At 47.5% G+C, this 23,558-nt stretch overlaps 1 protein-coding gene across 11 annotated transcripts in view; it reads left to right on the top strand.

Annotated features, from left to right (window-relative positions):
- The window catches only part of LOC119972287 (focal adhesion kinase 1), a 585,346-nt gene that overhangs the window by 365,486 nt on the left and 196,302 nt on the right, over positions 1-23,558 (top strand). For all 11 annotated transcript variants that reach the window (XM_038808747.1, XM_038808746.1, XM_038808744.1 and 8 more), the window contains 2 exons: positions 8,030-8,130; positions 20,676-20,791. In XM_038808747.1, coding sequence (XP_038664675.1) covers positions 8,030-8,130; positions 20,676-20,791 — 217 coding nt within the window. The remainder of the gene's footprint in view (positions 1-8,029; positions 8,131-20,675; positions 20,792-23,558) is intronic.

The raw sequence follows: 23,558 nt of genomic DNA, 5'->3' as shown, positions 1-23,558 counted from the left end.
AAGCGCCAACCTAGAATTTGTGTTGAAATTCCTGGGGTGGGACTTGACCCGACAACCTTCTGACTCCCCTCCTATTAATGTTATTACATCATACCCTGCCTTCGACATTTTTGCTCAGGATCAAATTGACAATACTTCATTTATTATTGTATGTACACTGAAGCCCGAATCCTTGCCTCCACATCCTATGTTTTTCTTGGCAATTACACTGCCCTTCTTCTGATCTGTTTTTTCTCTTGATTTTTCCGACATTCCTTGTCACTTTTGCCTTTCTTTCTTATTCCCCTTTTAGATTTTTCTTTCCTCTGTCGTACTAGCTTAAATCCTTTGGCACTAGTCTACTTAGCAAGTTCTAGCCCCCTATTTCAGCATTTGAACACATACACTAATCTGACTCTTAAGTACTAAAGGTGTATGCATTATTGTTGTTCAATATTCTTGGTGAGGCATTAAACCATGATTGATATAAAAGAAGGGCAGTAAGGTGGCGCAGTGGGTTAGCCCTGCTGCCTCACGGCGCCACAGTCCCAGGTTCATTCCCGGCTCTGGGTCACTGTCCATGTGGAGTTTGCACATTCTCCCCGTGTTTGTGTGGGTTTCACCCCCATAATCCAAAAGATGTGCAGGCTAGGTGGATTGGCCATGCTAAATGCTCCTTAATTGGAAAAAATTAATTAGGCACTCAAAATTTATTTTAAAAAAATGATTGATATAAAAGTTTCCGTAGCACTTCCTATAAATGCATTCTAGCCAACATTCCTTCAAAAACTGATTAATTGCTGTGCTTTGCAGTGTACAAATTGACCGTCACATTTGCCTGTGTAAGTTGAAGCGGGATAAGGATCCGGAGAATTGTGCGTCGTATAGACCGATCTCCCTGTTGAATATAGATGCTAAATTGTTAGCAAAGGTCTTGGCCATGCGCATAGAGGATTGTGTCCCGGAGGTAATAGGGGAGGACCAGATGGGATTTTTGAAGGGACGACACCTGGCTTCCAATATTAGACGGCTCCTAAATTTGATAATGATGCCTATGGAGAGGCGCGAGGTCGAGGTGGTGGTAGCCATGGATGCAGAGAAGGTCTTTGATCGGGTGGAGTGATGGTACCTGTGGGATGTCGTGGGAAGGTTCGGTTCAGGCAGGGGTTCGTGGATTGGGTCCGGTTGCTTTATCAGGCACCAGTGCCAAATGTAAGGACCAACCGGGTCCGCTCAGAGTATTTCTGTCTGTGCAAGGGACAAGGCAAAGGGGCCCACTGTCCCCACTAGTGTTTGCCCTGGCCATAGAGCCTTTGGCAATGGCGTTGAGGGCATTGAACATTTGGTGGGGGATAGTATGGGGGGGGGGGGGGGGTGGAGCAGAGGGTCGCGCTCTATGCGGACGATTTGCTCCTGTATATAATAGACCTGTTAGGGCAGCACGGTGGCCTAGTGGCTAGCACAGCTGCCTCACAGCACTGAGGTCCCAGGTTCGATCCCGGCTCTGGGTCACTGTCCGTGTGGAGTTTGCACATTCTCCCCGTGTCTGCGTGGGTTTTGCCCCCACAACCCAAAAATGTGCAGAGTAGGTGGATTGGCCACGCTAAATTGCTCGTTAATTGGAAAAAATAATTGGGTAATCTAAATTTATGAAAAGAAAAAATAATAATAGACCTGTTCAGGGGGTTTGCAGGAATTATGGAAATACTGGAGGAATTTGGCCGGTTCTCAGGCTACAAACTAAACGTGAGCAAGAGCAAGTTCTTCGCGATCCAGGCAAGGGGGCAGGAGAAGAGACTGAAGGAGATGCCGTTCAAAGTGGTAGGAAGGAGTTTTAGGTATCGGGAGATTCAGTTAGCAAGGGACTGTGGTCAGCTTCATACACTAAATTTGAGCAGGGTGATTGAGCAGATGAAAGGGGACTTCCGCAGGTGGGACGTGCTCCTGCTGTCATTGGCGGGGAGGGTAGAGACTGTGAAAATGACAGTCCCCCCAAGATTGCTGTTTGTGTTTCAATGTCTCCCAGTCGTTATCCCCAAGGAAGTTTTTAGGAAAATGAACGCGATGATCCCGGGTTTTATATGGGCTGGGAAAGCCCCGAGGGTGAAGAAAATCCTTCTTGCGCGGGCGCTCGGGGAAGTCAGCTTGGCTCTTCCGAACTTTATTCATTACGACTGGGCGGCTGATATTGCGATGGTTTGGAAGTGGGTAGTGGGGGAAGGGTCGGTGTGGGAGCGGGTAGAGGCAGCATTGTGTAGGGGCACAAGTCTTGAGGCTCTGTTGATGGCCCCTCTGCCATTCTCGTTGGCTCGGTACTCCACAAGCCCAGTGGTGGTGGCAGCCCTGAGAGTGTGGGGGCAATGGAGGCAGCATATGAGACTGGAGGGGGCGTCGGTGTGGTCATCAATCTGTGACAATCACTAGTTTGCTCCGGGGGGTGCTGGATGTGTGTTTTAGGGGGTGGCAGCGGGCAGGGATTGATTTGGGGACCTTTTCATTGAGGAGGGTTTCCCGAGCCTGGAGTAGCTAGAGGAGGAGTTTGAGTTACCGGGTGGGAACCGATTTTGGTACCTACAGGTAAGGGACTTTGTCCGGAGGCAGGTTCCAAGCTTCCCTCACCTCCCTCTAAGGGGACTGCAGGATAAGGTGATGTCAAAAACAGGGTTTGGGGAAGGGAGGGTCTCGGAAATGTACAAGGAATTGATGGAGTGGGAAGGGGTCCCAATCGGGGAGGTGGGGGAAATGGGAAGATGAGTTGGGGGGGGAGAAATCAATGCATCCTCCTCATTTGCCAGGCTTAGCCTGATCCAGTTCAAAGTGGTCCACACAGGGCTCAAATGACTGTGCTCCAGATGAGTAGGTTTTTTGAGGAGGTGGAGGATAGGTATGGGGGAAGTTCCGGCGAATCATGTACATATGTTTTGCGCGTGTCCAAAGCTGAGAGGATTTTGGCAGGGATTCGCAAATGTAATGTCAGAGGTCCTGAAAGGAAGGGTGACTCCCAGTTCAGAGGTGGCAATATTGGAGTGTCGGAAGATCCGGGAGCCCAGGGGGGTAGAAAGGCTGACATCTTGGTCTTTGTCTCCCTGGTGGACGGGATGAAGGAACTCGGAGCCTCCAAAGTCGGGAGTGGGGGGTCAGTGACTTGGCAGGGTTTCTCAGGCGAGAGAAGATTAAGTTTGCCTTAAGAGGTTCAATACAGGGTTTCGCTCGGAGGTGTCAGTCGTTCATCGATTTCTTTAAGGAAAACTGACCTTAAGTGGGGGGGAGGGGGGGGAGCATGGAAGCGGAGAATAAGGGTAGGGAATCTAATATATGAGTAGTTAGAAGTTAGGGTGGGAGGAAATTGGGTATGTTACTGTGGGTTTCTTGCGTGTGTCGGACTGTTCTGTTATTTAGAATGTTAATACGTTAAATGTTAAAATTTTAAATGCCTCAATAAAATGTTCCTTAAAAAAAGTTCCTTCATTTCAAAAATTGTGATTTGCAAGGGGATCTCCTGGAGATGTGATAGGAAGCTTTATAATTGCACTTTTCTTCGTCCAAAGCAGAGTTTTGGATTTGCACTCTACTATCCACATTGTCACATTATACTGGTTATAGTTAGTACTGTTTAATAATGCTAAAGAAGAAAATATTTTGTGTACTGTTCTTCCCCAGAATATGACTTCCATTTCATTCCTAGTTATTGAAATTGTTGTGTGGTTGAGGTTGAAGGTGTATGCTTGTAATGTATCACTCTAAAGACCATGTAAAGATTGGCTCCAATGAGCTCATTAATTGGCTAAAAGGGAAATATATTGCCCAGGGGCCCCATGTTCTCCCACTGTGCCTATTGGGAGTTGCTGCACCTTCTATTCAGCATGTGAACCTATGTTCGACCACTCCATCACACTAGGTAGTAGTAGTATTATCGTCCTATATTTTGGGCACAGTTACATCAACAGTTGTCATTTCTTTTTTTTTTTTAAATAATTTTTATTCAAGTTTTTCAATAACAAATTTTCTCCCCACAATTTAAAACAAACAAGGCGTGTTTCCACACCAACACAAGAAAAGAACTCACCCCGCCCCCAAAATAAATAATAACAAAAAACCAACAGCAATACAAGAAAGAAGAAAATAACAACATAGCAAACCCACCGCCGCAAAAACAAACCCCCTAACCATCCCCAAACACCCCCCCCCCCCCCCCCCCCCCCCCCCCCCCCCCAAGTTGCTGCTGAGACCAACCACTCTCTACCCCTTCGCCAGGAAGTCGAGAAAGGGCTGCCACCGCCGAAAGAACCCCTGTACCAACCCCCTCAGGGCAAATTTCATCCTCTCCAACTTAATGAACCCAGTCATGTCGTTGATCCAGGCCTCCGAACTCAGGGGCCGTGTATCCCTCCACTGTAACAGAATCCTGCACCGGGCTACTAGAGGCGCAAAGGCCAGAATGCCGGCCTCTCTCGCCTCCTGCACCCCCGGCTCCGAAGCTACCCCAAAGATTGCGAGCCCCCATCCCGGCTTGACCCTAGACCCGACCACTTCCAACAAAGTCTTCGCCACCCCCTTCCAAAACCTCTCCAAGGCCGGACAAGCCCAGAACATATGGGTGTGGTTCACCGGGCCTCCCGAACACCTCCCGCACCTGTCTTCCCCTCCGAAGAACCGGCTCATCCTTGCCCCTGTCATGTGAGCCCCATGCAGCACCTTCAGCTGAATTAGGCTGAGCCGTGAGCAAGAGGAGGAGGAATTCACCCTCTCCAGGGCGTCCAACCACGTTCCATCTTCAATCTCTTCCCCTAGCTCTTCCTCCCACTTCGCTTTGAGCTCTTCTACTGAGGCTTCCTCCTCCTGCATCAGCTGGTAAATAGCCGAGATCTTTCCTTCACCAACCCACGTCCCCGAAAGCACCCTATCTTGCACCCCCCTTGGTGGCAGCCGCGGAAACTCCGCCACCTGCCTCTTAACAAAGTCCCTGACCTGCATATACCTAAAAGCGTTCCCAGGGGGGAGGTTCCACTTCCCCACCAGCTCCTCCAGAGTCGCGAACTTCCCATCCAGGAAGAGGTCCCCAAACTGTCTGATGCCTGCCCTGTGCCAACTCCCAAATCCCTCACCCGTTCTCCCCGGCGCAAAACGGTGATTGCCCCGTATCGGGGCCCAAACTGAGGCCTTCACTTCCCCCCTATGCCGCCTCCACTGTCCCCAGATTTTGAGGGACACAACCACCACCAGACTCGTGGAGTACTTTGCCGGGGGGAGTGGAAGTGGGGCATCACCAAAGCCTCCAGACTCGTACCCGCACAGGACGCTACCTCCAGTCTCTTCCATGCATCACCCTCCCCTTCCGTCACCCACCTGCGAATCATCACCTCGTTCACCGCCCAATAATATCCACACAGGTTGGGCAGCGCCAGGCCCCCTACCTCCCTTCTTCGCTCCAAAAATACCCTCCTTACTCTCGGGGCCTTCCGCGCCCACACGAACCCCAGAATCGACTTATTCACCCTTCTGAAAAAAGCCTTTGGGATCAATATGGGGAGGCACTGGAAAAGAAACACAAACCTCGGGAGCACCGTCATCTTAATCGACTGGACCCTGCCCGCCAGCGAAAGCGGTAGCGCGTCCCACCTCCTAAACTCCTCCTCCATCTGCCCCACCAGCCTCAAAGTTAAGCCTATGCATGGCCCCCCAGGTCCTAGCCACCTGGACCCCAAGATACCTAAAGCTCCTCTCAGCCCTCTACAACGAGAGTTCACCTATCTCCCTCTCCTGATCCCCCGGGTGCAGGACAAACAGCTCACTTTTCCCCACATTGAGCTTATAGCCCGAAAGGTCCCCAAACTCCAAGTATCTTCAGCACCTCTGGCATCCCCTCAGCTGGGTCCGCGACATACAACAGCAGATCATCTGCGTACAGCGACAACCGGTGCTCCTCCCCCCCCCCCCCCCCCGCACAATCCCCCTCCAACTCTTCGAGTCCCTCAGCACCATGGCCAGGGGCTCAATCGCTAACGCGAAGAGCAGGGGAGACAAGAGGCACCCCTGCCTCGTCCCCCGGAAAGCCGAAAGTCCGCCGACCTCCTCCTATTCGTCACCACACTCGCCACGGGGGAGCTGTACAGCAACCTCACCCAGTTGATGAACCCCTCACCAAACCCAAACCTCCGCAACACCTCCCACAGGTAACTCTACTCCACCCTATCGAAAGCTTTCTCCGCATCCATGGACGCCACTATTTCTGACTCCCCAGCCGCCGGCGCCATCATCATGACATTGGCACGTTGGCATTCAGTTGTCTCCCCTTTACAAACCCCGTTTGATCCTCATGAATCACCGTCGGGACCACATCCTACACCCTCCTGGACAGCACCTTTGCCAACAACTTGACATCTACATTAAGGAGCGAGATCGGCCTGTAAGACCCACACTGAAGGGGGTCCTTGTCCCGCTTCAGGAGCAAAGAGATAATTGCCCTGGACGTCATTGGGGGCAGAGCCCCCCCCTCCCTCGCCTCATTCAGGGTCCTCACAAGCAGAGGGCCCAGCAAATCTGAAAATTTCTTGTAAAATTCCACCGGGAACCCGTCAGGCCCCGGCGCTTTCCCTGTCTGCATACTTCCCAACGCCTCCACCAACTCCTCCAACTCAATTGGGGCCCCCAAACCCTCCACCCACTTGTCCCCTACTCTTGGGAACTCCAGCCTATCCAAAAAGCGGTCCATCCCACCTGCTTCCCTGGGGGGCACTGCCCGGTACAGCCCCTCGTAAAAGGATCTGAACACCCCATTGATGTCCTTTCCACCCCGCACCAAGTTCCCTCCTCCATCCGTGGCTCCCCCAATTTCTCTAGCTGCCTCCCGCTTCCGGAGCTGGTGAGCCAACATCCGACTTACCTTCTCCCCGTACTCATATACCGCCCCCTGCGCCCTCCTCCACTGCGCCTCCGCCTTCCGTGTGGTTAAAATGTCAAATTCCGCTTGGAGATTACGCCGCTTCCTCAAAAGCCCCTCCTCCGGGGTGTCTGCGTATCTCCTATCCGCCCTTACCATTTCCTCCACCAGCCTCTCTCTCTCGACCCTCTCCCCCTCTCCCTGTGCGCCCGAATAGATATCAGCTCCTCTCTGACTATTGCCTTTAGCGTTTCCCAAACCACCCCAACTTGCACCTCCCCGTTATAACAGTTGTCATTTCTTGATTATTAAATCAGATTTTGCACCATCATTCTAAGGCACTAGCTTGAGGGATGCATTTATACGATGGAAGGGATGGTGTCACTTCACAGGAATTTTGTTTTGATGTTGTATTTCAGCAGTTAACAGTTGTTTACAGAAAAAATGCTCAGATTTTCTTTGACCGTCAAATAAATTCTTCCTATTTTGGCCAACTTTTTGTATTGAAGGTTAAGCAGCTAACTTGATTGTTCAAATTAACTTCACTGGCTTTAAAAGCTTTGCTTTGTGATTTGCATTTGCTTCCAGTTTCAACATTGGATGTGTCACTCATTCAGGCGTAATATTTATGGCTAGGTTTTGAGCTCTCTGATTGGGCACAGAATAGCAACTTCGGGTGATTTGGATGGTGTTTTTTTTCCTACACTTTCTTTAGGGAATAGTCAGGCTCTTAACACATTTTCTCTGGTGGCTCAGCTGAATATAGGTATTGATAATGACAAGAACTGTGGTGGGCCAAACTAATTTTCTGCCATTATATAGTAAAATATTTGATATAGACTCATTGCGATAGACTTGTAGACCAGTACGCACTTGTTAATTTTTCGTATATTCTTTCTCCATGAAAAAGCTGCCGATTCTCGGTCAATTGAATCTTTCAAGACAGAGATTGATAGGCTTTTGTTCGGTAAGGATTTCAAGGGACATAGTGAAAAGGCAGATAAATTGAATTGGGTTACAGATCACCCTCAATCTAATTGATTGACTGAACTCATTCAATGGACTTAATAGTCCGCTTCTGACCCTGTGTTCCTCAATAGTTTTGACCTTCCTCTTTGATTCAGTTAACATAACATGTCTTCACTAAAAAATTCTTTTTTATTTTCTTAGTGACGATGCGGCAGTTTGACCACCCTCATATAGTGAAGTTGATCGGCGTAATTACAGAAAATCCGGTCTGGATAATAATGGAACTGTGTACCTTTGGAGAGGTATGATCATTTGCACTGACAAATGCATCAGAAACATTTGAATGCAATGAAAGAGTCTTATTTGGTGATGCGTGTTTTTCGAACATGAATTCATTTAGAATTTCATGGATTAGTTCAGGATTTCCAGCGCATATTTATAAAAAGAGATGTCTGGCAAACTTAATAGAGTTCATGGAGAATTAATGAAGGATATTTAGTGGCTGTGTACATAAATTATCACAGGACATTTAATAAGATGCTGCAAAGGCCGCTTATTGACATTGCATGCGGTATTAAATTATTCAAATGTTTATCTACCACTGCTTCTGGTAGTATATTCCATGTCCTAACAACCTTCTGCTTATAAAAAAAAAAGCCTGTCCCTTTGTTATTTTAGTGGTGATCTAAATTTTTGCTCTTTTTTTAGTGATGTGTCAACTTGTCAATGCACCTTGAAAATGAAAATCGCTTATTGTCACGAGTAGGCTTCAAATGAAGTTACTGTGAAAAGCCCCTAGTTGCCACATTCCGGCGCCTGTTCAGGGAGGCTGGTACGGGAATTGAACCGTGCTGCTGGCCAGCGATTTAGCCCTGTGCTAAACCAGCCCTTGTATGTGTGTGAAGGGAGTTAGCAGGCTTCCTGCTTTTGTGTGCTAATTTGCTTCTCATTTTCTGCCCACACCATTGGCTCGTAGCAATGCAAAAGAGTGAGCCTAATGTGTGAGTCCTTCTCTGTGAGTTGAGTCCATAACAGTGCCTCCTCGTGGTGACACATGGAAACAGGATCCCAAGTGGCCCCCAGCTGAAGCTTCAGAGGAACTCCGAGAGGGTTTGGCACCCAGACGTGCATTGTGCAGGCCCATTGGCATTTGAACACATGTTGACACTCATGAACCAAACTACCAGCTATTGGAAAATAGCTCCACTACCTTTTGGTTACCTCGGGAAAGTTGAAGGATAAGGAAGTAAACCCTGACAAAAATCTGGAGTGGAGTCCAAAGGCACACTGATACCTAAATCTATCATCTTTCCAGAAACTCCTGCAACCAATCCAGTGCCAAACGTAGTGCATTGCATTCCTTTAGGGTCAACCGGGAAAGCTGAGGGGAAGACCTCGACATTTGGGAAGTCCAAGGTCTTCATAAATTTTGTCCATGCTTGTGCCCTGGAACAGTCCAGTTTCCCTGGAGCATTAACACAACACTGGAGACAGCTTTTATGCGTGATAAGCCCCTCTTGACTGGAATAGGGAACGGGTGCTTCAGTGTGTGCGTGAAACTTATTCTGCTCAACAAATGCACAGAATCCATTGTATCAGGCAAACCAACAAAGCAAATGTGAACTCTTCGATTGGCAAGCTGAAATGTCAGGACCATGTGCTCGGAACTGACTGATGACTTTCAGTTGGTTGATAACGTGCACATGACAGCTCTGAACAACATGGAACTTGATGGGTTCATCTGGCAGTGTAAGAGTTCTGCAGGAACATGTTCACAAGATGTTGGCTTTGCTGTGAGGAACTCCACTCTTGATGATGATGATAGAACCCCCCATAAAATGGTTATTTTTCTCCATGCACCACCTCCCCCCATCCCCTCATTCAATTGGTGCCCTTTAACTTCATGAGTGTCTTTGCTCCCGAGTTAGTCTATACTACAGAGGCAAAAGACTAGTACTATGAGGAGCTCGAGGCTGCTCTCAGCAAAATCCCTAATCATAACCTACCATCCACTTCGCTTGGCCTCCCTGCATCAGACGTAATAGCCTAGAAAAGATCAATGAGAACTAACAGACACTGCATTCATTTTGCTTCTATCATGAGCTTTCTGTAACTAATGCCTTCTTTCAGAACAAACCAAGTCACAGGGTGTCTCGGTGACTTCCAACATCAGGGTATTGGGCCCAGCTAATCACCACCAGATGTAACTTGACAGGATGCTTAACACACACAGCTACCACTGCGCTGACTGATGCAGATCACTCCCTAGTACACACCAGGGTTATAATGCAACCCTTGAAGATTTTCATTCAAACCAACACCAACCATGCTAACTACCCAGATGAAAAACAACTTCCTGTGGCAACATGCAGATGGAGGTCGCATGTTGGTTGGCTCCTGCTGGAGCTTTCATTTTTTGGCCCTTTCTGCCAAGACTTTAGTGAGAATTTTATATGATTGATTGTTAGAAAAGTTGCAGCAACCAAAGGATGTCGAAGTGCCAGCAAAAGAATCTGGGAAAAAAGGAATAGTCCGCCGGCAAGCTCAATGGAGAGTTCAGTGGGAGGAAAGATGGCCGGATCGAGCTCGCTGGGTGGGGCTGCCCCCATTACAGTGGATAAGCTGGCTGAAGTGATGGCGGGGGAGTTTGAGCGACTGTTTTCCAAGTACTTCAACAGGTATCGAAAGGAGATGCTAGCCTCGCTCAAGGGGTGGGTGGATGAGACTCTTGCCCCGATAAAGGAGGCTTTGGCAAAGACATCAACGGAGGTGTGGGAGCAAGGAGAGGTGTTAAAGGGGGTGGAGGAGACATTGTCGCAGCACAACAACCAGTTCACCTCAATGGGTACGGAGCTGCAGAGGGTGGTGGAGAGTAACAAAGGGCTGAGAGCCAAAGTGGAGGACCTGAAGAACCGGTCACAAAGGCAGAATCTGAGGATCATGGGACTGCCTGAGGGGCTATGGGGGGGCAGAGGACGACGGAGTACTTTGCGGAGATGTTCGCCAAGCTGGTGGGGGAGGAGGACAACCCCTCCCTCTACGAGCTAGACGGGGCTCACTGGTCACTCTGGCTGAAACCAAAGGCGAATGGACCACCGAAAGCTGTGATCATCTGCTTTCACAGTCACCACGTGAAGGAACAAGTGTTCAGATGGGCGAAGCTGAATCAAGTGAGTTGGAAAGACGGTGGTATTTGTATATACCGGGATCTCACGGCTGAGCTAAGAAGGTTGGGCGGCCTTTGGCCGGGTGAAGGCGGCGTTGTACAAAAGCAACATGAGGTTTGGGGTGGTTTACCCAGCGAGACTGAGAGTCACACATAACTCCAGAGACTATTACTTTGAGACGGTGGAGGAGGTGGAGGCATTTGTGAAGGACTGGGATTGAATTGAGTTTGGACTTTGTTGGTTTTTATCTTTTTCCTTCTTTCGGTTTGTGTTTGGGAGAGGATGATTTTGGGACATTGGGGTAATTTGTTGGGATTTGTTTCTTCTTGATTTGAGGGATTATGGAGTTGGGTGTTTGGACGTTATGGGTGTGGGGGGGCCTTTGTGTTGGTTTTCTTTTTGATATTGGGCATGTGGTGGAGGAGGTTCTGGCAGGGGCCACCTTGCTAGCAAATGTAAGTTGGCGAGTGATTGGGAGCGAGGTCGGGGGAGGGTCCGTAGCCGTCGGAACCTATATGGATAGGTTTTGATGGGCTTGGGAGGTGTAAATGGTGGGGGGAAAGGAAGATATTGGAAGATGTGGTTTTGAGAGGAAGTGGCTGGGAGGTTTCTGGGAACGGGGGGAGGGGATGAATAGGTAGGTGTGTGACAGTAACGAGGGGTAGGGCTATGTCCCACCTGTTGGGCGAGCCAGGAGTAGATGACTGATAGGAGGAGGGGGGGAGGGATTGTAGTGAGAGACCCCTGGTCCTTTTGGGAACTTGCGAGGGCTGGGAGAACCGGTGAAGCGAGCGAGGGTTGCCTCGCTTTTGAAGAGCTAGAAAGCTAATCTGGTGCTGCTGCAAGAGACCCATCTGAGTGTGAAGGACTAGGTAAGGCTTCAAAAGGGTTGGGTGAGTCAAGTCTTCCACTCTGGGTAGGGGGAGGCGGTGCTTCGAAGGTGTTGGCGGTGTTTATGGGGGAGGTAGGGGGGGCAGACCCGTGGAGGTTTTTTTGCATCCATGGGACAGAGAGTATTCGTTCTTTTCACCAGCACACAATGTGTATTCAATGATTGACTTTTTTATTATGGGGAAGGCGCTGTTGGCCAGGATGAGGAAAGCAGAATATTTGGTGGTTATTATCTTGGGCCATGTTCCACATTGGATGGATGTGGTCCTGAAGAAGGGGCCAGCACAGACCCCTGCGTGGAGGTTGGATGTGGGGCTGTTGGCAGACCAGAGTTTTGTGCTAAGGTGGGAAAGGTGATTGATCACCGTCAGTGGAATGGGTAGCTTTGAAGGTGGCAGTAAAGGGCAAGATCAACTCATTTAAGGCAAGAGAGGAGCTGCAGCAGCTGGTAGAGGAAACTTTGGAGGTGGATGGAAAGTATGTGGAGAATCCTATTCCAGACCTTCACGTGAGGAGAAAGGAATTATCGGCACGGTTTAACCTTCTATCCACGGGAAAGGCGGTTCGGCATTTGAGGCGGGTGAAGGGGACTGTGTGCGAGTTTAGGGAGAAGCCAGCTCCACCAGCAGAAGGCTGCTCGGAATGGGGCAGGGGGTCGGTGGTGGCCGGGGAACAAAGCATTCAGAGTTTTATAAAATGTTATATAGGTCGGAGCCTCCAGAGGATGAGTCAGACATGAGGAGTTCTGGAGGCGGGTGGAGTGTCCTAAAGTAGGAGAGGAGGAGGCAGCGAAGTTGGAAGAGCCAGTGGGACTGGAAGAGGTGCGGGCGGCGATAGAGCAGATGCAGATGGGTAAGACACCGGGACCGGATGGGTATCCAGTGGAATTTTATAAAAAGTGTTTGGACAAGCTGGCACTGCTGTTGGTGGAGATGTTTGAGGATGCGGTGGCTAAGGGGGCACTGCAAGAAACAATGGGATAGGCATCCATGCCATTGCTGCTAAGAAGAACGATAATGACTCAGTGGAGTGTGGCTCATATAGGCCAATATCTCTGCCAAATGTGGGTGACACTATTTTGGCTAAGGTGGTGGTGCTTCGGTTGAAGGATAATTGGGGAGGGTCAGACAAGGTTTGTAAAGGGTAGGCAGTTGTCTGTTGAATGTGGTGCATTCTCCGGCAGAAGGGAAGGAACCGGAGGTGATGGTGATACTGGATGTGGAGAAGGCTATTTGTTTGTGGTGTTGGAGAGATTTGGGGTTGGACCCAAGTTTGTGGCATGGGTTAAGTTGCTGTATAAGGAACCAAACGAGGTGAATTCAGGGTAGTTTCCGTTGCACAGGAGAACGAGGCAAGGATGCCCAATGCCGCCCCTCCTGTTTGCACGGGCGATAGAGCCCTTGGCAATGGCATTGAGGTGCTCAGACAAATGGAAGGGGATAGCCAGGGCGGGAGGGGATGGGAGGAGCACAGGGTATCTCTGTATGCTGATGGCCTGTTGCTGTACATCACCAATCCGGGCTCTTCAGTAGGGGATATAATGGGACTGCTTAGGAGATTTGGGGCTTTTTTAGGCAGTAAGTTAAATATGGAAAAATGTGTGTTTTATGGTTTCTTCTCTGGGGGTGGGAGTAGGTTTGGGGGCGTTGTCATTTCAGGTGGCCACTTTAGGTATTGGGAGTGCAGTTGGCTTAGGATAGGGCCCGGCTCCATAAATTGAATTTTACAAGCCTGGTGGGCAGGGTCCAGGCCGGTTTATTGAGATGGATGGCCTTCCTCTATTGTTGGCTGGCCGGATGCAGGCGGTAAAGATGAACATTTCGCGGTTTTTATTTTTATTTCGGTGACTACGGATCTTTTTGCTGAAAAGGTTTTTTGTGGGGTGGAACAGTTGATTTTGTAATTTGTGTGGGCAGGTAAGGCGTCAAGGATTAGAAGCAGAGTAAGAAGTCTTACAACACCAGGTTAAAGTCCAACAGGTTTGTTTCAAACACGAGCTTTCGGAGCACGGCTCCTTCTTCAGGTGAATGGAAAGGCTTGTTCCAGAAATGTTTATATAGACACAGTCAGAGATGCCCCGGAATGCGAGCACCTGCAGGCAATCAAATCATCAAAGATGCAGAGAGAGAGGTAACTCCAGGTTAAAGAGGTGTGAATTGTCCCAAGCCAGTTCAGTCGGTAGGCCTCTGCAAGTCCAGGCTTGTTGGTGGGGGCCGAATGTAATGCGACATGAATCCCAGATCCCGGTTGAGTCCGCATTCATGCGTGCGGAACTTAGCTATAAGTTTTTGCTCAGCAATTTTGCATTGTCGCGTCTCCTGAAGGCCTCCTTGTAGAATGCTGACCCGGAGATCAGAGGCTGAATGTCCTTGACTGCTGAAGTGTTCCCCAACTGGAAGGGAACAGTCCTGCCTGTTGATAGTTGCACGATGCCCGTTTATTCGTTGTCGCAGTGTCTGCATGGTCTCGCCAATGTACCACGCTTCGGGACATCCTTTCCTGTGAAGGACAGTGCTTCAGAGAGGACCACAGTCAGGGGGCCTAGCCCTTCCAAACCTGAGGTATTATTATTGGGCGGAGAGTGTTGGGCTGGAGTAGGGAGCCAAAGGCTTTGTGGGTGAGGATGGAGACAGACTCTTGTAATGGGTTGGGGTTGTGGGCGCTGGCAAAGGTGCCGCTCCCGTTTGCCCCAGGGAAATACTCTGGCGTCCAGTGGTGGTGGCCACTTTGTAAATATGGAGGGAATCTTGGCAGCACTTTAGGTTGAGGCGGGGTTGAAGTTGATACTGATCCGAGGGAGCCATGGGATTGAGCCAGCGAGGATGGATGCTAGATTTCGGGGATGGGAGGAGCAAAGGGTGATTGAAATGAGTTTGGAGGAAGTGGGGGAGAAGTTTGGGATCCCGTGGGGGAAGGTGTACAGGTATATGCAGGTGCAGGATTTCACGAAAAAGGTTTATCTGACTTTTCTGATGTCACCACCCTCCTCATTGTTGGAGGGGTGTTGTCGGTGATGGGGCTGGAGGGGGGGATCATCTCGCCGATGTGCAGGAGGATTTTAGGGGAGGATATGGCACCTCTGGAGGGAGTTAGGATCAAGTGGGAGGAGTTGGGGATGGCGCTGGAGGACGGATTGTGGTGTGAGGTGCAGAGCAGGGCGAATGCCTGCACCTCCTGTGCGAGGCTGGGATTGATACATCTAAAGGTGGTACATAGAGCACACCTGACGAAGTCGAGGGTAAGCTGGTTGTTTGAAGGTGTGTGGGAGAATCCCAGCCAATCACATAAATATGTTCTGGTCAGGCCCTAAGTTGGAGGTCGTTCTTCAGCACCATTTTAGTAATCTTGCACGTGCTTATGGAGCCCAGTCCCCTGGGGGCCATATTTGGGGTGTTGGACTTGCCGGCTGCAGACTGGAGCAGGGGCGGATGTTTTAGCCTTTGCCTCTCTGATCGTTTGCAGGCGGATCCTGTTGGGGTGGAGGTCAGCTTCTCCGACTTGTGCTTCAGTGAGGCTGGGGGATTTGATGGAGTTTTTGTGTCTGGAAACGGTAAAATTTACTTTGAAGGGGGGGCCCGGATGAGGGGTTCCATAAGAGATGGGGTTTGTTTGTATTGCATTTCAAGGAGCTGGTTACCGTCAGCTGTTAAGGGTGGGGGGGCAAAATAGGGTGTTTTGTTGAGGTTATGAGGAGGGAGTATAAGGGTTTGTGTTGTGTTTTCTGTGTTATGTTGTATGTTTAAAATGTTAAAATATCAAAAGTTTGAATAAAAATATTTTTTTTAAAAACAACTGTTCCTCAACTCAGTTGAACAGGCACTCGGAGGCACTCCCACACAGAGTATAAGGCACCATCTACATGGTTGTTTCCATTTCCACTAGTTGTGGAATCTTTTGGACCGAGATGAGGTGAATCTTTGGAATTCTCTGCTTCAAAGGATAGTGGATGCTCCATCATTGAAAATATTTAAAGCTGGGATGATAGATTTCCGGTGCCTCAGGAAATCGAGAGTTATGGGGAACGGGCAAGGAAGTGGAGTTGAAGCCCAAGTTCGTATTGAATGGCAGGTTAGGCTAGAAGAACCATATGGTCTACTCGTCCTATTTCTTATGCATTGTGACCATAGCGCACTCTCAACATGGGGGAAGCGAGCAGAAAAATGCTGATTGGTTTTGAGGTTAACACCACTGTCATGGAACATGTCATTGAAGCCGCTCTCATTAATTGCAAAAGAGATCCGATAGAAAAGACTCTGAAATGTACTAAAGAGACACTCAAAGTCCAACAGACTGTTAAGCGGTGTGCTGATAACTACGAGTCACAACTTTGCCAGAATATGTGGGTGTCCTTTGACACAGGGTATGTATGAAAGAATCAGAAAGGCAACAGGTCACTTGCAAAGAAAACAACTCCTTCAAAAACGAAGTTGAGGAAGTTATTACGAACTTCAATAAACAGTTGAAGAGGTGGATGGGACACTATGGATTATATACCAAGGAAGCTCCAGAGACCATAGAAAGCTTGCATGTCATGGCAAATCTGGATATCGAATCCACAGTGGAGGAACTTCACAAAGCTATTGACTTGCTTTCCACTGGCAAAGCTCCAGGTGCTAATAATATACTACCTGAACTCATAAAGCATGGGAAATTGACAATCACGCAACACTTGCACAAACTTCTCTGTCTCTACTGGAGAAAGGAGGCAGTGCTCTGGGATATGTGTGCTGCAAAGATTGTGACCCTCTACAAGAACAAGGGCAACCTTGGCAGAGAGGAAATAAAGAGAGGAGGGATTAATGGCTCCTTTTCAAATTGGCAGGCAGTAACTAGTGGGGTGCACAAGGATCGATGATGGAACCCCAGATATTCATAATATATATCAATGATTTGGATGTGGGAACAAAATATTACATCACAAAGTTTGCAGATTATACCAAGTTGGGTGGGAGGGTGAACTGTGACGAGGATGCAGAGATCCTACCGAATGATCGGGACAGGTTGGGCGAGTGGCAAATCAATGGCAGATGCAGTATAATTTGGATAAGTGTGAGGTTATTCACTTTGGAAACAAAAACAGGAAGGCAGATGACTACCTGATCGGTTGTAAATTGGGAGAGGAGAGTGTGCAGCGGGACCTGGGTGTCCTTGTGCACCAGCCGTTGAAGGTAAGCATGCAGGTGCAGCAGGCGGTAAAGAAGGCTAATGGTATGTTGGACTTCATTGCGAGAGGTTTTGAGTACAGGAGCAGGGATGTGTTGTTGCAGTTATACAGGGCCTTGGTGAGGCCACACCGAGAATATTGTGTGCCGTTTTTGTCTCCTTTTCTGAGGAAGGATGTTCTTGCTCTCGAGGGAGTGCAGCGAACGTTTACCAGACTGATTCCAGGGATGGCGGGACTGTCATATGAGGAGAGATTGACTAGGTTGGGATTGTTCTCGCTGGAGTTCAAAAGAATGAGGGGGGATCTCATAGAGACTTATAAAATCCAAACAGTATAGACAGGATAGATGCAGGGAAGATGTTCCCGATGGTGGGTGGGTCCAGTACCAGGAACCACAGTCTGAGGATTCAGGGTAAACCATGTTGGACAGAGATGACGAGACATTTCTTCACCCAAAGTGTGGTGAGCCTGTGGAATTCAATACCACAGGAAGTTAATGTTAATGCTAAAACATTGAATACATTCAAGAGACAGCTAGATATAGCACTTGGGGTGATTCTGATCAAAGGTTATGGGGAGAAAGCAGGATTAGGCTATTGAGTTGGATGCTCAGGCATGCTCATGATAAATGGCAGAGCAGCCTCGAAGGGCCTAAAGGCCTCCTCCTGCTCCTATCTTCCATGTATCTATGTAATCGCAGCCGAAGAGTTCCCACTGCTAAGCACTGTGGAGTAAGGTATTTGGCTGTGTTGCTCTTGTCAGACTGCAGATCATTGTTGAACACACCTCACCCCAAATTCCAGTGTGGTTTCCGAACAGCAAAATCTATAAAAGACATTAGGCTGGATTCTCCGACACCAGGGCAGGATTCATGGACTTTCACAACAGGAAAACTGCCCCCAAACCTGGACCGATTCAGCGACTGTGGAGGGGCTATCACCGGCTCCAACTGAAACACAATTGACATCAATGAGAAACGGTGCAGGATTCGCCAGGTCCTTGATTAACATTTGGATGGCTGACAAGCTTCAGCTGCATATATACATTACAATCCCCAAACACACTCATCCCAGCCAACAAGATGGCACTGGTTGTGCTGGAGCGTGCCCCATCCCGCTGATGGGTCGGCTGGGGCCAGAGGGCACCTGCCGGGTTGCCAGGGGGAACATCCATACGACTTGTGGCTCTGAGTTCACAGTGGGCTTTCAGCGGTGTGCGCAGCTGCATGGCTACTTTCCGGCTGCAGCAATGGTGTTCTCTGCCCATCTAATCCGACCCCACAGCCCACCTCCTGGCATCCTCCGACTACTACACCCCCAGCCCTGGTAGAAGCCCTCACGGCCAGCGGCACAACGGTCAGCAAACTGGTGATGTTGGACGCATTCCATACCCCCTCTCTCTCCCTCAGCAGCAATGACGTCGGTTTCATGATTTTTAAAAGCACGAGTGAACCATGCCATCGTGAATTCAGCCCCTCGGAGGCAGAGAATTACAAAGGTCTTGGAGAATACTGGGTCAGGCCTATTAATGATATATAAACGGGGTTTACTGTACATGCGTTCCAGACCACATAGACGCCGCTGTCGAAGTGACGGAGAATTGCGATTCGGTGTCAAATCAGCACCTGCCGCAATTTCGGCAGCAAAACATATTCTCCCTCAGTCGAGTTTCCCGATTTCGGCGTCAGCCAACAGAGAATCCGCCCATGATCTTCTCAGTCTTTCAGCTGCAAATGAAATGTCATGACTTAAGGAAGTTAATAATATTAATTATTATATTATTATTATGTGAAGTTATTATATATAAATAATTCATTGATGCCACCACGGCATTTGACCATCTCAGCAGGGGTAGTCTATTTAAGCTGCTGGAGAAGATTGGCTGCCCACCAAAGCTGCTTGATATGTTTTTTTTGCCATGACAACGTAATGGGCAAAATCAGCTATGATGCGGCAACATCGGAATCCTTTGTGATCTGCCATGGGGTCAAACAGGATTGCGTTCTGACACCGACACCTTTTGGCATATTTTTCTCTTTGCTGCTGCTCTATACCATTAAATCACTTACACAGGATGTCTACTTACAAAGCAGACTGATGAAAAGCTATTAAGCCTGGCTTAATTGAGATCTAATAGAAAGGTATTCCAAGTCCTCATCAGAGAGCTGTTCTACACTGACAATGCCATATGAGCATTCCATACTGAGAAACATTTGCAGTAGCAAATGGACAGACTCTTTCAGCTGTAAAAAGTTTGTTTCGATTATCAGCATCAGGGAGATGCATGTCATGATCCAGGATATTGCAATACTGCCATCTCTCAGTGTGATGCTGGAGATTGTTGATAGGTTCACATATATGATCATCAGCAACCTGTCACTCGATGCTGAAATTAACATGTGCATCACGAAAGCTGCAACTGTAATGTCCAAGCTGAGTATGACATCAACAACCTGACAGAGAACACCAACTACAATTCTACCAAGCTTGCATCCTCAGTGCACTCCTACAGTGGCGAGACCTGGATATACTAGACTGGGAAAAAGTTGAACAGTTTCCACCCTTGCTGTGTCAGACGTATTCTTGCTAACTCATCAATGTCACCAATTGCCATGTTCATCTGCAGCAAATGAAGCAAAGATTACCACACCAGAGTGAGAATCATGAGCCACACCAGGTGATGTTTAACAGAGTTGGCCACAGTGCAAACCACCATTATGAGGCAGAAGGCTGCCATAAACCATAAAGATTCGGTGACTCTTGAAAGACTGGAAATGTTTTTCACCATTTCATAGAATCATATAATCTACAGTGCAGAAGGAAGCCAGTCGGCCCATCGAGTCTGCACTGGCCCTTGGAAAGAGCACCCACTTAAGCCCACGCCTCCACCCTATCCCCGTAACCCAGTAACCCCACGATCCTTTTTGGACACTAAGGGCAATTTATCATGGCCTATCCACCTAACCTGCACATGTTTGGACTGTGGGAGGAAACCGGAGCACTCTGAGGAAATCCACGCAGACACAGAGAGAACATGCAGACTCCACTCAGACAGTGACCCAAGCTGGGAATTGAAACTGGGACCCTGGGGCTGTGATGCAACAGTGCTAACCACTGTGCTTTATAAAATCTGAGAAAGATTTGAACACTGTTATCAGATCTTCTCTTAATCTTCTTTGTTCCAATAAAAAGACCACAGTTTCTCTGAACTCATAAATAAAAGTCTCTCATCTATGGCATCATCTTAGTGATTTTTTTCTGGACCACTCCAAAACTATCACATCCTTCCCCAAGTAAGGCTTCCAAAATTGGACACTAGAGTATTCTAACTATGATGTAACCAGTGATTTATATCATTTGAAATTCACGACTTTTCTTCAGTAATTTAATTTGATCAGTTTTTTTCCAAATTATAAAGAAATTTACACATAAGGCATTTCAGACTAATATTTATCTAAAGTTAATTTTGAAAGTTAATTTTGAAATTAAACCTACACAAAATACAAATACGGTTTACAATATGATGCACTTACAATATACTTGTTTCAAAATGGTAATACGTTTAGAATTGATTTTTAACAGGAAAGTGCCAATTTTTCTAAAATCGGATTTTGTTTTTTATTCAGTTACGGTCATTTTTACAAGTAAGAAAATACAACTTGGACTTGGCCTCCTTAATTCTGTATGCCTATCAGCTCAGCACAGCGCTCTCTTATCTGGAGAGTAAGAGATTTGTACATCGGTGAGTGAATGTGCAATTTAGTCTTGTCGTTTAGAGGAAAGAATACTGCTGGAATGTTGATTTGGATGTGGGCGTCACTGGCATTGTTAACCATTTACTAACTAATGAAATGAAATGAAAATTGCTTATTGTCACAAGTAGGCTTCAAATGAAGTTACTGTGAAAAGCCCCTAGTCGCCATATTCCGCCGCCTGTTCGGGTAGGCTGGTACGATAATTTAACCCGTGCCCCTGGCCTGCTTTAAAAGCCAGCTATTTAGCCCTGTGATAAACCAGTCCCTGGTTTAGCTCCTAATCAGTGGAAATAATGGTGTTTGAATTGGAAACAAAATGCCACTAGACTCTGAGGTAGTTTGGAAGTGCTACATACCATACTGTTACGTGGCATGTTCCAAGTCTCAGACATTTTATTTTCCTACTTGAGAAACTGAATATATGTAAAGTGCTTGATGACTGGCAGAGATGAGCATCCTTAAATGTTTCATGTTCCACATGTTATTAAAGAAAATAATAAACAGAACTTAACCTTATACTGTATATCCCGACATACAAATAAAAAAGTCACCTTTTGGAATCAGAGTGCCCCCTGCTGGATTACAAATGATTGACAGAAGAAAGTCAATCTTTGCCTCTTGGTGACAAGTCGCTTTAAATAAGCGTGCAGTATAAAAGTGCACCAAGAAAACTAACAGCCTCCATCAGCCATTGAAATGGAGATTAGATCTTGGGAGCCATCAAGAATGGGAAGAAGCTAACCTTCTGGCAGAGGTCACTCAGTGTTAACTTAGTTTAATTTTGTTGTAAAATCACTGATTTATTCACCATTAAAGCTTTAGTAAAAGTTGCCTTTAATCGGAGAGCTGGATGGCAATGTTTCTGATCTTTCGCTGTGGGTTAGGGTTGCCCCAAGTAAAATGAATTGTTTTGTAGCTTTTTTAAACCTGATTGTTGTTCCATAGCATATGGCTTGCTATGTTCAATGACTAGAAAGAAGACTGTTCATCAAATTGTACATATATTAAGCTTCAGTTTGTTTTCATTTGTTATTCACAAGAAAATGCTGTAGACAATTTGTATTGAAAAAGAAAAGTAAATTTTGGAGAATTCTTCTGAAAACTAAAATTGAGGTAATACACTGAAATGTATTTAATAAATACTCCATTGCAAATGTCTACTGGCAGGAGGACTGTCACCTTAAAAATACAGAAAAAGATGATTGTATCAATTCTCTGTGTGACCCATCCAAACAAGGTATTTTTCTGATATGTAAATAAAATTATCAATGGCTTGTTTCATACTCATAGAACAGTACAGCACAGAACAGGCCCTTCGGCCCTCGATGTTGTGCCGAGCAATGATCACCCTACTCAAACCCACGTATCCACCCTATACCCGTAACCCAACAACCCCCCCTTAACCTTACTTTTTAGGACACTACGGGCAATTTAGCACGGCCAATCCACCTAACCCGCACATCTTTGGACTGTGGGAGGAAACCGGAGCACCCGGAAGAAACCCACGCACACACGGGGAGGACGTGCAGACTCCACACAGACAGTGACCCAGCCGGGAATCGAACCTGGGACCCTGGAGCTGTGAAGCATTTATGCTAACCACCATGCTACCGTGCTGCCCCCACTCTTCAGTCATGAGTAACAACATGCCCTTTAATAGAGCGGGTAGACAGTAACAATTGTCACAAATGAAAGGGGATAAATTTGATATCACCAAAATTGACGGTAGAATCAGCCCCCTGGCAGTGGGATTAGTCGTTGGAGAGCAGAAGGACAGCAGTAAAGGCTGTTGATTGAGGCTTGTGTTAAATTGTGTGATATTGCAGCAAATTGTATTCTGTAAATCATGAGTGTTTCGTTTGATGGATCACCTAAATGAATACCACTGTCAAATTTACAAACCTTTAAAATGCAATTTAACAAAGAGAAGATCATTATCCAGTGAAAAGGCTAACATGACATACCTATAGATGTTTGGATGGGTCACACAGAGAATTGATACAATCATCTTTTTCTGTATTTTCTACTTCAATGCCAGGAGTATACGAAATAAGGTAGGGGAACTGGCAGCATGGGTTGGTACCTGGGACTTCGATGTTGTGGCCATTTCAGAGACATGGATAGAGCAGGGACAGGAATGGTTGTTGCAGGTTCCGGGGTTTAGGTGTTTTAGTAAGCTCAGAGAAGGGGGCAAAAGAGGGGGAGGTGTGGCGCGGCTAGTCAAGGATAGTATTACGGTGGCGGAAAGGATGCTAGATGGGGACTCTTCTTCTGAGGTAGTATGGGCTGAGGTTAGAAACAGGAAAGGAGAGGTCACCCTGTTGGGAGTTTTCTATAGGCCACCTAATAGTTCTAGGGATGTAGAGGAAAGGATGGCGAAGATGATTCTGGAAAAGAGCGAAAGTAACAGGGTAGTTGTTATGGGAGACTTTAACTTTCCAAATATTGACTGGAAAAGATATAGTTCGAGTACATTAGATGGGTCGTTCTTTGTACAATGTGTGCAGGAGGGTTTCCTGACACAATATGTTGACAGGCCAACAAGAGGCGAGGCCACATTGGATTTGGTTTTGGGTAATGAACCAGGCCAGGTGTTAGATCTGGAGGTAGGTGAGCACTTTGGAAACAGTGACCACAATTCGGTGACCTTTACGTTAGTGATGGAAAGGGATAAGTATACCCCGCAGGGCAAGAGTTATAGCTGGGGGAAGGGCAATTATGATGCCATTAGACATGACTTAGGATGTGTTGGTT

Source organism: Scyliorhinus canicula, chromosome 10, assembly GCF_902713615.1.
Source record: "Scyliorhinus canicula chromosome 10, sScyCan1.1, whole genome shotgun sequence".
Classification (NCBI taxonomy): Eukaryota; Metazoa; Chordata; class Chondrichthyes; order Carcharhiniformes; family Scyliorhinidae; genus Scyliorhinus; species Scyliorhinus canicula.
The sequence above is the reverse complement of the archived record's forward strand: the minus strand, read 5'-3'. Positions and strand labels throughout refer to the sequence as shown.